Here is a 16,186-nt window from a genome sequence, read left to right as displayed (position 1 = left end):
GCGTAAAATCCCCAGAAGGGTCATGGAAGTACAGTACAGTCAAAACTGTAAACTTTTGCAAACACCTAAATTTAATAAATTGATAAAAAAAGGATACATAACGCAATGCTTCTGATGGTGTGACAGAGGATCTGGGCAACTGGCCATAATTCATATATCTTGGGGAAAAAAAAAAAGTGCTTGGCATAGTTTATCAAGAGGTTGATCAAAACTAATACAACCAGACAACCTCATGTGTGAAATGCATTCTCTGAACTAGGTAGTTAAATGTTTGAAAGGTGGCTATGAATCGCAAGAGTCTTGGTGTCCTCAGTGGTCCATCTCCTAGAGAATGAAGCTAGTCCCCAGACCATATTCTGTGTGTATAGATATCTTGAGAAAAGCACTTTGGAAAGTGGAGATAGCTGTCTTGGATCAGAGGAAATGTGTTGACTTGCACACTGATCCCAATTTATTGGCTTAATAAGCAAGTCCCGAGAACATCAGTGAGGGAGATCTCTGTCCACAGCAAAGATCTGGTGGTGCGAGGACAGCCAGAGAGGCTGCCTGTCTGGACATACAAGATGAATACCTTATGTAGTTTCGCTTGAGAGATCTGTAAACCTTGGTCTGTTTTTAACAAACCATATATTTTTTTTTTAAATTTCAATTTCTTTTACTAATCTTGTTTTTATTAAGATTCCTGTTGTATTAGTAACTTCACACAGAAGTCCTCAAAATAATTGAACTTCATAGCTTCTAGAAAGAGGTTCTGAAGGGTAAATAGTTTCTGGAATTTACAGCCTCCACTTAGTCTCAATTATGGGACATGGACAGAGGAGTCTGCTCTCACTGAGGTGCGTTAACATCAGGCTGAAATGGATGAACTGAAGGGGCAAAGCCAAAAGGCAAATGAGAAGATGAGAGTTGGAGGCGGGTGCATGTATCTGATATTTTCCCCATATTGTTGTAATCTGGAACCCCAAATATTGGGTCAGTTTAGAGGGCTAGATGTAGGAGGAAAGTAATGGCGTATCCCGTTAAGGCTACTGTACTGTTGTCATCTAAGAACCCCATCACGGTTTATTGCAGACTAGTGCATGATATAAATGTTTACAAAATGTTCTACACTTCTTTCTGAGATTTTTCAAAGGTGTCTAAGAGAGCTAGGCACTCAACTCCCGTTGAATTTCAGGCTCCTTGAAAATCCCAACCTCCGCTAACAACATTATTATGGGCAAAACAGTCGGATAGCTGATATGGGATTCAATAAAGAACTGAAGGAGGGTAATATAATTAGTGTAATTAATGCCAATCAACATGGGTTTATGGAAAATAGGTCTTGTCAATCTAACTTTTTATCTTTGTTTGATGTGAATACATATTTGATTAATAAGTTGCAAAGAGTCCTGTGGCACCTTATAGAGTAACAGACGTATTGGAGCATAAGCTTTCGTGGGTGAATACCCACTTCGTCGGATGCGTGGATGTATTCACCCATGAAAGCTTATGCTCCAATACGTCTGCTAGTCTGTAAGGTGCCACAGGACTCTTTGCCACTTTTACAGATCCAGACTAACACGGCTACGCCTCTGATGCTTGATTGATAAAGGTAACAGTGTTGATGTAATACAGTTAGACTTCTGTAGGGCTTGGTACTATGACATTTTCATTAAGAAACTACTGACTGATGGTTATGAAAATGCAATTGTAATCATAATCTATTGGCTGTGTTGATAGTGAGGCCCCTCAGGGATCAGTTTTTGGCCCTATGCTGTTGAGCTTTTTTATCAATGACTTGGAAGAAGACATACAATCATTACTGCTAAAAATTTCCAGATGACACAATGATTGTGGGAATGGTAAAAATGAGGAGAACAGGTCACTGATACAGGGTGGTCTGGATTGTTTGTAAGATGGGTGCACACAAACAATATATATATATTTCATTATGACCAGATATACGGTCATACAGCTAGGAGCAAAGACTTACAGGCCATACTTACAGAATGGTGGGAAGCAGTAATGGATAATCAGCTGAACATGAGCTCCTAGAGTGATACTGTGTCCAAAAGGGCTAATGCAATTCTTGGTGTATAAATAGGGGACTCTCAAGTAGGAGTAAAGAGGTTATATTACTTTTGTGTTTGGCACAAATGAGATTATACTGAAATATTGTATCCAGTTTTGGTGTGCCTAATTCAAGAAGTGTGTTAAAAAATTGGAGAAGATTCAGAGAAGAATCCATGAGGATGAGTCCATGTCGTATGATGATAGATTAGAGGAGCTTAATCTATTTAGTTGACCAAAGAGAAGGTTAAGGGATGACAAATATATGACATGTAGTTTTATGTCCTTTGATTCAAAACTATGATATGTTCTGAAGTGCTGGCTGCCAAAGGTATGTAGACTTCTAAATGTTGCAACAATTTCGAAATCCAGCTTCTGTCCCTGAAAGATAAACTTGAGGATTTTTTTAGACTTCCCCGTGCAGTTGACATCTCAAGTTGTACACCCTTAAGCAGCTGTCAGATTGAAACCAATGCCTTTATTAAATAACATTGTTCTGTGCTGTATCAGTCATTGCTGAGGATGTCAAAAGGCAACTGGTTTCAAACCCCCTCTATCCCAGAATCATAACTTACCATTTTAACTTTGTAAGACAATTAAAGTCTGTGGTACTGCTAATATGAAAGAGTAGTGCCTTCCCTCAAATAGCTGGCATCTCCCAATAAACTACTCTAAGATAAGCCTTTCTTGAAACAAGCTGCAATCAAACTCTTGATGAACTTGAGGAATTGGGATGACCATATGGTCTTCCTTACTTGCTAGGGCAGTGGTGCACAGAGGAATTTCACAGAGTATCTCTCGACTGGAACTTAAGGCTATTGGATATGCCTTGAAGGAATTTCCCCTTCCTGGAGCCTCAGACGGTCCATGTGGAATATGATAATAGAATCACAGAATATAAGGGTTGGAAGGGACCTCAGGAGGTCATCTAGTCCAACCCCCTGCTCAGAGCAGGACCAATCCCCAACTAAATCATCCCAGCCAGGACTTTGCCAAGCCTGACCTTAAAAACTCTAAGGAAGGAGATTCCGCCACCTCTCTAGGTAACCCATTCCAGTGCTTCACCACCCTCATAGTGAAATTTTTTTTCCCTAACATCCAACCTAAACCTCCTCCACTTCAACTTGAGACCATTACTCCTTTTTTCTGTCATCTGGTACCACTTAGAACAGTCTAGATCCATCCTCTTTGGAACCCCCTTTCAGGTAGTTGAAAGCAGCTATCAAATCCCCCCTCATTCTTCTCTTCTGCAGACTAAACAATCCCAGTTCCCTCAGCCTCTCCTCATAAGTCATGTGCTCCAGCCCCCTAATAATTTTTGTTGCCCTCCGCTGGACTTTTTCCAATTTTTCCACATCCTTCTTGTAGTGTGGGGCCCAAAACTGGACACAGTACTCCAGATGAGGCCTCACCAATGTCAAATAGAGGGGAACAATCACGTCCCTCGATCTGCTGGCAGTGCCCCTACTTACACAGCCCAAAATGCCATTAGCCTTCTCGGCAACAAGGGCAAACTGTTGACTCATATCCAGCTTCTCGTCCACTGTAACCCCTAGATCCTTTTCTGCAGAACTGCTGCCGAGCCATTCGGTCCCTAGTTTGTAGCGGTGCATGGGATTCTTCTGTCCTAAGTGCAGGACTCTGCACTTGTCTTTGTTGAACCTCATCAGATTTCTTTTGGCCCAATCCTCTAATTTGTCTAGGTCCCTCTTTATTCTATCCCTACCCTCCAGCGTATCTACCACTCCTCCCAGTTTAGTGTCATCTGCAAACTTGCTGAGGGTGCAGTCCACGCCATCCTCCAGATCATTAATGAAGATATTGAACAAAACCAACCGTTGGAGCACTCCGCTTGATACCAGCTGCCAGCTAGACATGGAGCCATTGATCACTACCCATAGAGCCTGATGATCTAGCCAGCTTTCTATCCACTTTATAGTCCATTCATCCAGCCCATACTTCTTTAACTTGCTGGCAAGAATACTGTGGGAGACCATGTCAAAAGCTTTGCTGAAGTCAAGGAATAGCACATCCACTGCTTTCCCCTCATCCACAGAGCCAGTTATCTCATCATAGAAGACAATTAGGTTAGTCAGGCATGACTTGCCCTTGGTGAATCCATGCTGACTGTTCCTGATCACTTTCCTCTCCTCTAAGTGCTTCAGAATTGATTCCTTGAGGACCTGCTCCATGATTTTTCCAGGGACTGAGGTGAGGCTGACTGGCCTGTAGTTCCCCGGATCCTCCTCCTTCCCTTTTTTAAAGATGGGCACTACATTAGCCTTTTTCCAGTCTTCCGGGACCTCCCCCGATCGCCATGAGTTTTCAAAGATAATGGCCAATGTCTCTGCAATCACATCCACCAACTCCTTTAGCACTCTCGGATGCAGCGCGTCCGGCCCCATGGACTTGTGCTCATCCAGCTTTTCTAAATAGTCCCGAACCTCTTCTTTCTTCACAGAGGGCTGGTCACCTCCTCCCCATGCTGTGCTGCCCAGTGCAGCAGTCTGGGAGCTGACCTTGTTCGTGAAGACAGAGGCAAAAAAAGCATTGACTACATTAGCTTTTTCCACATCCTCTGTCACTAGGTTGCCTCCCTCATTCAGTAAGGGTCTCACTACTTCTCTTGACTTTCTTCTTGCTGCTAACATACCTGAAGAAACTCTTCTTGTTACTCTTAACATCTCTTGCTAGCTGCAACTCCAAGTGTGATTTGGCTTTCCTGATTTCACTCCTGCATGCATAATATTTTATACTCCTCCCTGGTCATTTGTCCAATCTTCCACTTCTTGTAAGCTGCTTTTTTGTGTTTAAGATCAGCGAGGATTTCACTGTTAAGCCAAGCTGGTTGCCTGCCATATTTACTATTCTTTCTACACATCCGGATGGTTTGTTCGTGCAGCCTCAATAAGGGATTCTTTAAAATACAGCCAGCTCTCCTGGACTCCTTTCCATAGGGAGTCCATGGGGAGGCCAATAGGGACGCCATGGCTTATGTTGCTGTCTTTTGCACTGTAAGCGCCTTACTTTAATCATAGGTAATCAGGACTCTGTAATAAGCTGCAAGGAAGAACATTAGTGTCTACCTCCTACATGCATAGACATACCAAGTGGATAAGCAGGAAGGATTCCTGCCGAGGAAGATACTACAAGATGTTTTTGTTTTTGCAGGCCTTTAATTCTTTCTTTCTTTTTTTTTTTTAATTTCATTTATTGGTTACCACCACACTCCTGGCATATAAACATGTCTTTATTATTGAAGTTATTTGGAACCCAGGATCTCTTCAGTTCTAATTTGGATGTGAAAATATTTTGAATGATTAATACGATTCAGATTTCTACTCTTGGCTATTCTCACAATCTTTTAGCTAACTTAAATACTTTTGTAAAAAAGCAAAATTGCATATCTGATATGAAATAGCAAAATAAAAGTCTAAGGGTTTCTCAGAGTTCAAATAAACTGTAGTAACAGATTTTCTTTTAATAAAATATTTTAGTATGTTTAGAAATATCATTAAAATTAGGTTCTAGGTTCTTTTGAGCAATAAATGAGTTGCCATGTGATTTTATGGTATTTTATCATTTTACTTGAGGTAGGAATTATGCAATTGTGTAGGAATCAGAGAGGTGTGTAAATGTTGAATAAAATCAGTGATCTGTGCATGTATACTGTAGAATCTAAATAGCTTACCAATTTTTACTGGTTCCGTGTTAAACAGTTATTTCCATGAAATCATATTTATACACATACTGTATCAAATCTGTTCCATAAGGGCTCTGAGTAGTATTCTACATAGACAACTGAGAGTAGAACATGACCCATAAAGTGTTAAAGTGAGATCACCATACTACTTACAAAATCAGGTCTTGCAACTTTCTCTCATGGACAAATCTAGACAAGCTTTTACTGAAGATTTAAAGAGAGAAATTGCTGCCTTTGAATGCTGACTGCATACTGTTTCTGACAAAGGTAAATTGAATTTTTTTAAGCATTCACAAACACGTTTAGAACCCATTACTGTAAATTCAAATGCAATCATTAACAACTTTAACTAGTACTAAATACAGCTGTCAAAGGCAGATTAGTTTAAATTATGGATTAGGCTATCTTAAAATGTACTTATGTATCTTGAAGAAGAGTTCTGTGGAGTTTGAAAGCTTGTCTCTTTCAGTGGGTCACCTCAGAGCCATAGGCACTGAGTTTTTTTGTTCGTTTGTTTTTTTTCCCCCCTCCCTAGTGGGTGCTCCCCTCTCGCTCCACCTCTTCCCCTGAGACCCCACCCTGCGTGCCCACGGCTCACTCCTCTTCACCTCCCCTGGGGCAGTGAACAGCTGATCCGTAGCCAGCACTGGGGCCAGAGCCACTCTGGCTTGTGGGTGCTGAGCACCCCCTATTCTTTTTCCGTGGGTGCTTGAGCCTCGGAGCACGCATGGAGTCGGCACCTATGCTCTGAGCAACATAGCTATGTCCACCTATCTTTTAAGTGTAGATCAGGCCTCAGAAAATTTAAGATGAATTAACTGATGGTGTGAAGCTAATGTTCATAAATTAAATGCACATTAAACTCTTGCATGGACACTCTCATTCAGAAGTAAAGTGGCCTTAATTTGCTGTAGCTTGAAGGAGGTTTAAACTACGGTGACCTCAGGCCACTGTGTCCACATATCTATTCAGGGGACACCATCATAGGGCCTAATCACATCAGCCACACTATCAGAGGCTCGTTCACCTGCACATCTACCAATGTGATATATGCCATCATGTGCCAACAATGCCCCTCTGCCATGTACATTGGTCAAACTGGACAGTCTCTACGTAAAAGACTAAATGGACACAAATCAGACATCAAGAATTATAACATTCAAAAACCAGCTGGAGAACACTTCAATCTCTTTGGTCACTTGATTACAGACCTAAAAGTGGCAATTCTTCAACAAAAAAACTTCAAAAACATACTCCAACGAGAGACTGCTGAATTGGAATTAATTTGCAAACTGGATACAATTAATTTAGGCTTGAATAAAGACTAGGAGTGGATGGGTCATTACACAAAGTAAAACTATTTCCCTATGTTTATTCCCCCCCCCACCACTGTTCCTCATATGTTCTTGTCAACTGCTGGAAATGGCCCACCTTGATTATCACTACAAAAGGTCACTACAAAAGGCCCCCCTACCCCCCCCCGCTCTCCTGCTGGTAATAGCTCTCCTTACCTGATCACTCTCATCACAGTGTGTATGGCAACACCCGTTGTTTCATGTTCCCTATGTATATAAATCTCCCCACTGTATTTTCCACTGAATGCATCTGATGAAGTGAGCTGTAGCTCACGAAAGCTTATGCTCAAATAAATTGGTTAGTCTCTAAGGTGTCACAAGTACTCCTTTTCTTTTTGCGGATACAGACTAACACGGCTGCTACTCTGAAACCTGCTGAATAGTGTGTCTATTGTGTGTGGCATTAATTGATGCACAATGAACTTCACATCATGAGTTAATTCATTTTAATGTACCTGACTGTCCCCATATAGACAAGCCCTAATATGTTTTAAAAGTCTACTGTAGGCAGACCAGGTGGATGAGGTAATATCTTTTATTGGACCAACTTCTGTTGGTGAGAGAGACAAGCTTTCGAGCCACACAGAGCTCCTCTTCAGGCTGGGAAAGGTACTCTGAGCGTCACAGCTAAATGCAAGATGTAACAGATTGTTTAGAATAAGTAATTAGCACATATTGTAAGGGACGATTCTAGGTAGAGTATCCGGTAACACCTCTGCAGTCATAGGACAAAAAGAGGGAGATAGGCCATGTCTCCACTCGCACTTACGTTGGCAAAACTTGTGTCGCCTCGGGGTGTGAAAAAAACACTCCCCTGAGCGACTTACGTTTTGCCGGCATAAGTGCTCGTGTGCATAGTGCTATGTCAGCTGGAGATGCTCTCCTGCTGACATAGCTACCGCCGCTCGTTGAGCTGGTTTTATTATGTCGACGGGAGAGCTTTCTCCTATCGGCATAACATTTCTGCGTGAGCAATCTTCCAGCGGCACAGCTGTATTGGTACAGCTGTGCGACTGTAAGCTTGTAAATGTAGACATGACCTTAGTGCATTACAGATTGTTGTAATAAGCCATAAATCCAGTGACTCTGTTCAGTGATTTTCAGTGTCTAGCGGAGATATAAATTTAAGCTCCTAGGCTCATCTTTTGAATGTATTGTGCAGGTTTCCTTTGAGGATGGGGATTGATAGGTCAGATATAGACTGATGGCTTTGTGAAAAGTGTTCACCCACAGGTGACAGTGGTTTTTGTCTTTTATCATTTTCATTTGAGAGCATAGTGATAGTCTGGCTTCACCCACATAGTTGTTATTGGAGCATTTAATGTACTGGATGAGGTGTACCACATTTTGTTGTAATAGGCATGTCTAGGATCCATGAATCTTGACAGGTGTGATCATTGTAGCAATGGAGATACGTCTGCAGGTTTTGCATCTGTTGTTCTATCAGGATCTGGTGCTGCTTTGAGTTGGTGTGTCCTGGTCTGTGGGGAGCTTGCTTCTGATGATGAGCTTGGAGAAGTTGGGGGGTGGTTTGAATGCCAGAAGTGGGGTGTTTGGGAAAGATTTTTTTCAGGATAGGGTCCCCATTGCGTTTGAGTTGTAGTTGTTTGATGATACTCCATATGGGTTCCAGTCTGGGGTGGTAGGTGACAACTAGGGGTGTGTGGTCAGCTGGAGTTTTATTTCTGTATTGAAGCAGGTTCTTTCAGGTTGTCTGGGTGGCCTGTTCCATGATGCGATCTACTTCTCTGATGGAGTGTCCTCTTTTTGTAAAGGTGGTTTTAAATGCGTTAAGGTGTATATACCGGACTTCCTCTACAGAGCATATTCTGTGGTAGCTGAGTGCCTGGTTATGGATAACAGATTTCTTGGTGTGTTTGGGATGGTTACTGAATCTATGAAGGTAGATGTGGTGATATGTGGGTTTCTTGTATACGGTTCTCTGGATTCCATTGTTCCAGATGATTGTCCAGGAAGTTGATGCTAGTGTGGAAGTGTTCCAGAGAGAGTTTAATGGGTAAGTTGTTGTGGTTGAAGTTGTGGTGGAAATCTGTGAGGGAGTTTAATCTCCAGAGGATGAAAACATTGTCCAAGTATCTCAGGTATATCATTGATTTAGTGGTGCAATTGATATGGCTTATTACAACAAACCCGCTAACTCCCTCTTTTTGTCATATGACTGGAGAGGTGTTAACTGGCCATTCTACCTTGAAGAGTCCCTTAAAATATGTGCTAACTACTTATGCTAAACAATCTGTTGCACCTTGCATTTAGTTGTCTCTCTCACCAACAGACGATGGTCCACTAAAAAATATTACCTCACTCACCTTGTCTCTGTGGCAATGACACGGCTACAACTACACTGCATAGGCACTCTGTCTCTAACACATGCTAAATCAGTTGAGTTAAAGCCTTCTATCACCTATCACAAGCATTAAAGTCAGTTAACAGGAGGAGTTCTTTTAATGTTTATTTGGAAATCATACTATTCTTCCTTAAGGGCATGTCAACACTACAAAATTTAAGTAGACCTAACTTACATCGGCATATAGCTGCTGCAATAATTGCATTGCTTGTGTGTGTCTACACTTTACTTCTTGTGTCAGTGGTGCGCGTCCTCACCAGAGCACTTGCACTGATTGAACTGTCAGTGTGGGGCATTGTGGGACACCTTCTCAACATCAGCAACAGTCAATGTAAGCATCGCAGTGTCTACACTGACACTGCTTCAACCTAACTACATCGACATTGACTCTACACCTCTTGTGGAGGTGCAGTTATTAAGTAGGTGTAGTGGGCAGTTACATCTGTTTTAATTTTAATGAAATTTTAATGTAGACGCTTAGAGAGTTAGGTTGACGTAAGCTGCGTTGCATTGACCTAACTTTGTAGTGTAGACCAGGGCTAAGAAATGTTACTTTACAGTTTTTAACTGCCTAATTACTGAATGGGAGTTAAATGACACACTCTTAAAGGCGCTTGTGAAGATTCTGTTCATTTCCATTGATGCCTTTCAAATATAGCAAAAAAGGAACACCATTAATGTTTGAATTAAGATGCAAACAGATATGCTAAGGTAACAGACTAGACCTAAAAATATATTCTGAGAAGTAATCTGATTACTTTTTGCCTGAAAAGTACACCTATATTCATTTGTTATTTTTATTACCTTTTTGGCAGTCTTTGTTGTTTATGTTCTGAGTAATGGTGCTGAAGTCATAGTATTCAGTATAACCAGAGTTTCACCATGCAATATGTATGAGTAAAACAAAAGGAATCTAAAAACAGTCACTGATCTGTTACTTTCATAAGAGTTCAATAAGTACTATGTAGTGGATTATATTTAGTACACAGTATTCAATCAGGTAGATTCCATTTTAAAAGTAACTTTACAATTATGAATTATTGTAAAATGCCAGATTTGAATGTGGAATAGTTGCTAGACTGTCATGCAAAATACTTTCTTATAAGTTAGCATAAAATATTTTATGCACCTTCATGAATAGCATCATCCCAAATGCTAGAGTGCCTAGGTGGTGCTGTTGAATGAGTTTGAAGGAGATTCACAGATGCTGCTTGGATTATATTATTATGCTTTACAAATTCAAAGGGAGAGATTTATTTTTATATAACTTCAAAAGAAATGTTTTTTCAGTGATGCATGAAAAGAAAAGCAATGATTAAAAAATCTATTTTGATTAACATTAGCATAATAAAATGACAGGCTTTGAAAATTCGAAATTACTACTAACTGAATTTTTTTTTAAAAAAAATGGGACCAAGTCCTCAGCTGGTGAAGCTAATGGAGCTGTACTAATTTCCACTCAATGTTATTGATCTAGTCCTTAAATATTATAGAAAGGACTTCATTTAAAAAATGCAATTAAAGTTTTAAAGGTGACTGAAAGTTTTTGTGGATTTTTGTTTTTTGGTTTTGCTTTTTAATTTGGCCTCTGCCCTATTTTTTGTTTCTTTATCATGTACACATCCTGAAAGGAGATACGTAAGTGTTTTGTCCCGCACCGATTGTCCCTTATTTGGGAAATATCATAAATGAATAGTCTGAACTTTTCTGGTCTTGTTAGAGGACCACTAGGGGGTAAAAATGTGACCATTTAATAAGTTAATTAAAAGGACAAGGATTTTTGAATAATCAATAAGGACTTCCCCTATTTAAAATGTTAGTCATTTGAATGGATGCTAACAAAAAAGAATGAACAGAAAAAGTTCAGTCTGACTAAAAATTGCTTCCACCTCTTAACTTCTGCTCAGCTCAGGGTAAAGAGCAAATATATGTGTACTGTAACACATGTTCGGGGAATGTCCACCCACTAGCTTTTACAGAAGTTTTAACTACCTTAAATTAATTGGCAATCCAAGGTAAGAAGTGTTGCGTAGACAAACCCACATTGTCATCATCTAACTGGTTGCCCACTCATCCTAGGGCCCTACGCTATGTCAACACTGCAAAATTTGATGTGAAATCCTGTTGGAGACAGGTAATGGCTCTCTCAGCATAGCTAGTTGAGATAAATACTTTTACTTCGACATAGTGTGTTGGGAGGTATAAGTTGTACCTTAACTAGCTACACTGAGGTAAAAACTACCTGTACCTTGTCTCCACTAGGATTTTACATCAAGATGGCTAACTCAGTGTAAAAACATGTTTTTGTTTCCCCTAGTAAAGACATATAGAGTCCAGCCTGAATTTCTATTGTAAAACACAAAGGTGGGAAAAAGAGAACCTCTCAGATCTTCTTTAAATATCATAGAGGGACAAAAAAGGATACGACTTTTTTTTTTTTTTAACCTTTGAAGGTTATCTTTAAGAACATAAGGATCTGATCTTAAAAACATGTACACACAAGTAACTTTGTAAGCAGTCCTGTTGAACTCAGTGTGACTACACACATTGAGAAGCACGTTGCCCAATAAATATTTGTGGGATCAGTCTATAAGACGTTAGTTCAATAGCTTGGGAGAAGTTTGTTAGGGGGGAGGCAGCAGCTGTTGGAAAATAACTGCTGACTCATTTATACTGTCTCTCCCCCATGTCACCTGGGGCTGATTGATTTTTCTGGGCCAAAATGCAAAGACTGATCAGCACTTTCAGTATTGTATGTTACTCAGAAAAGTTTCTGTCTGTATTGTCATGAAATTTATGTAACTCATCTCTTTCTCTCTCTTTTATTGTAGTCTGCAACTGTGTCTGATGGAGGTAAGCTAAAATTTGTTGACACTTTTATTAGTATTCAGAAAATCAAAGTTCCCACATTAAATAGTGTGGTAAAGTGTGATAAATTAAATGTCATATGACAAGAAGTGTTTGCTTGATAGACATGATGGGGCCCATCCTGCAATCCTTAATGATACACTGACTTCAGTAGGAATTGTGCCTATGAAAATCCTGAAGGATCAGGCCTCATGTTTACAGTTCATATACCTTTGTTTACCTACATAAATTCTTTGTGGCATATGGATTTAAATACATGCATGTATTACAACTATAATTCTTCATTTGTGATTTATTTAAAAAGTTGATCTCGTGGGATATTATAAAATTGGTAATTGATAAAAACTCTCTCTCATTTTTTAAATATCCTTTATGTCCTGTATATTCTTTTACCATTGCATTTTTCATCAGCAGCATTTCATTTTACGTGTTAAAACAAGTTTTTTACTGTTTTGTCTTGCAGAGACGGCTCTTAGCTCATAGGTTAGGTGTGATCTCAGAGTTCTTGTTGGGGCTAAAAGGAGTGTCTTTTTATAATGAAGTAGTGCTTTCGTTTTGGATAAATAAGATGGCATCCTTAAAACCTGAATAAATGTAACCCAGCCTGAAGTTCTTGCTGTTCTGGGATAACTATTGGGTAGAGTCACTGTCTATGCTACATTTTGTGTTGAGCCATGAGGAACTGAGAAGAAGCTATCTAACTCTTTCATTTGAGAACTCTGAACCAAAATCCACCATTTAGATTAACATTGCTACCTGGGCCTCCTACTATGCCTGGCTTCAAACAGAGATAAAGAATTGTGTTTAAGTTCAGTTGAGTGGCTGTTTCAGCTAATTAAGGTTCTAATATGGTTTGGCAGCTGGAAAAAGTTTGGTAGAACCTTATTTAAAAACAAAATATTTTTTTAGCTAAGTTGTAACTAGTGACTGAAGAAGTTCAATCCATGCTGGACATTTAAAAAAAAAACCAAAAATGTGTTCTACATAGGCTAGAACATGCTATTTTAGCATGGCCCTTGCACCATTTGTGCCCATCCATAATAACCAATCAAGTTGTGTTAGAAACCAGTTTAGCTGGAACAGTTTAAATATGATTCCTTAACGGTATACAAGGCCTTTAGTGTAGCTTAGTTTACAGTAGAGGTGGTTTGCTTCTAGAGTTGCCTCACTTGGTCCTGCAAAGGATCAGTCTTGCATGTATTTTACCCATTTTGGCTTTCTTTGAGTACTGTATAATATATACTGTTTAACTAGGTAAAAGGACGCAAACACCTGTTTAAGGAAAAAGCGAACTAAAACAAAAGGAAGATTCTGAAGCTGGAGGAGGGTAGGATTAGTTGCCTGTTTTTTGATCTAAGTGGAAGAGTAGGCAAATATATTCACAGCAACTCTCATTATTCATTCCTCCCCTATCTTTCTTTGTCATTTCTTATAAAAAAAAAAATGAGGTCTGTTTGGGCCTCAGCCAGAAATAAAACCCTAGACAGAGTTCACTGTGTCATTTTGCTAGCAGCTAACTTATCCCATCAGGTATTTTCGCTTCTTCAGCTGTCACCACTGTCACAGCACTTGGATGGGAGGTAGAACATAGAATCTGTTTGAAGCCCAACCACTAATTGGCCATGGGATAACAGGAAAAAAGACAGTGTGCACCTATTCCATCTCTTGTTTCTTAAACAAAGGCTATATCTTTATCTTCACTGTAAAAAGGTGTGTTTTTACAGTGAGTAGTCTGTCTTGATGGAATATTCTAGCGGAGACAGGGCACAGGTTGTTTTTACCTCAATGTAGCTACTCAAGATAAAAACCCTAGGTGAGAAAGGTGTGGGGTTGACCCTGACTAACTACATTGAGATAAAAACTATAATGCCTTGTCTCCACTATGATTTTACATCCAGTTAGCTCTCTTGAGTTTCCCATCTCAGTGTAAAAACACATCTTTTTATCTGCAGTCAAGACATAAACTAACATACACACAGTGTTTGTAGGTTTACTAATCTGCATATTGTACAGACTACTAATTCCCCAAGAAATGATTTTTTGTGTCCTGAAAGTTTATGTATGATAAATTTGTTGGTCTGAAAAAAGATTATGCATTATCTGCTTGTCTACAATGAAAAGTATTTCTCCTTCATGGCATGGCTAATCTCCATTGGCTGATGAAATGGGATCCCTGAAGTAGCACTCCCTTGATAGTAACATCAAGCACAATGTACTTCCATTTGTCAGTTTTATTGGAGATCTCTAGCTTGTCAGGTTCTGCTCCTCCAGTATTGTTACTGAAGTTATTTTCAAGTCTAGGGATAATTGTGTTTTCACAATTAATACTGTAGAATTTGGTAGAGTCGTGAAGTCTGAGGGCTGTGTAGGTTGCTGAGGTAAAAGAACAGATTGTAACTTGCACTCAGTATTCTGTTCTATATCCTAGTGTTTTAGCGTCTTTTCTGGTAGTGCTGAAGATTTAACACCATACACTCTCTCAATTTTTAAGGTACCAGTGGATCCTAAATTCTGTACAAAGCTATAAAATGTAGACTATATGAAGAGTAATATTTAATAAATGCTTAACTGCATAAGACCCAAGAGAAGGGAGTGAAACCGGAAAAACTGAATAGAAATAAAATCTTAACTAATTTCAGCTAGAGCTGCACTAAGTATAATGTTCTGATTAATGTCTGTATGACAATTTCAGACTTTTACTTTCTTTGAAAATGTCACAGCAATGAATTTTTTCTATTTTTTTTTATATAAGCACTTCATTAGAAGACCCACAGAATTACATATTTTCAGGCTTGTCTAGGTTAGAGGAATTTGTTCCAGTGTAGCAACATTAATATAGTTAACACAGTGCAAATTTCCCTTATCTATACAAGCCATTTATGTCAGTATATCCACTTGTAAAAATAATTATATGTTTTTAAATCTATCCTTGCAACTAGAACAGGGGGCACACCAACTTTTATCTGTCAAATCACTAGTGCCTCATGTTATGTAAAAACTTTACATTAGAGTCTGGCTTTGGATGCCGATTGCTCAAAGCCATATTCAGTCAGATTGTGTAGTAACTCCAAATGTGCATGTTTGGGTTGTCACCACCAAAATAAAAAGTCACCACTGGCCAAAATTTTCAGATTTAGGCACCTTCAGTTATGTACCGGAATCCAGATTGAGACAAATTAAATAAATGGCTTAATTTTCAGAAGTGCTGTGCAGCCACTGCACTCATTTAAATCAGCAGGATTTGATAGGGTTTGAGCACCTCCTAATATCAAGCCATTTATTTAGGTACCTAACTTAAGACACCAAAGTTTGAAAATGTTGTCATTTTCTTCAATGGGTGGGAGGAAAAAGATCAATATGGGAAAATTATAGTAAGTACATTTCCCTTGAAGATATGTGAAAATAAGTCTTACAGGCTGTCACTGAAGGAAGGCTAAGCCTCTAACCTCACTTCCTCCTGTATTTCCCCTCCTCCATCCTTCTGCCCTCAACTGACCAGCTGCACTTTGTGCAAGGTGAAGAGCGCTTCTAGATCTAACTTACTTGAAGCTGAATTTTGAGCTCTAAACAAACTCCCAGTTCACACACTAAATTCAGTCCTCAGGGCAATAAAAATACCAACTTTTGAGGGTTCAAAAAACTGGCTGTTTTTCCTGTGTGCATATTATTGGAGAAATATTAAGGGCAGTAGCCAATCAGAACAGAGGGATTTGCATAACTGGTGTGGAGTTATTCAGGAATAACTGTACATACACTACCCTTTCTCTTCAGATTGACTAATGGCGATCAGCTAAAGAACAGGGATTCAGAATTACTGAATAATAACTGAGAAATAAACAATAAAAT

General features: G+C 39.4%; 1 protein-coding gene across 14 annotated transcripts in view; it reads left to right on the top strand.

Annotated features, from left to right (window-relative positions):
- RGS12 (regulator of G protein signaling 12) overlaps positions 1 to 16,186 on the top strand; it is a 186,314-nt gene that overhangs the window by 79,439 nt on the left and 90,689 nt on the right. For all 14 annotated transcript variants that reach the window (XM_037898156.2, XM_037898160.2, XM_043544726.1 and 11 more), the window contains one exon: positions 12,304 to 12,325. In XM_037898156.2, coding sequence (XP_037754084.1) covers positions 12,304 to 12,325 — 22 coding nt within the window. The remainder of the gene's footprint in view (positions 1 to 12,303; positions 12,326 to 16,186) is intronic.

This window comes from Chelonia mydas, chromosome 4 (assembly GCF_015237465.2).
Source record: "Chelonia mydas isolate rCheMyd1 chromosome 4, rCheMyd1.pri.v2, whole genome shotgun sequence".
NCBI lineage: Eukaryota > Metazoa > Chordata > Testudines > Cheloniidae > Chelonia > Chelonia mydas.
This window is presented reverse-complemented; position numbering and strand designations above follow the sequence as displayed.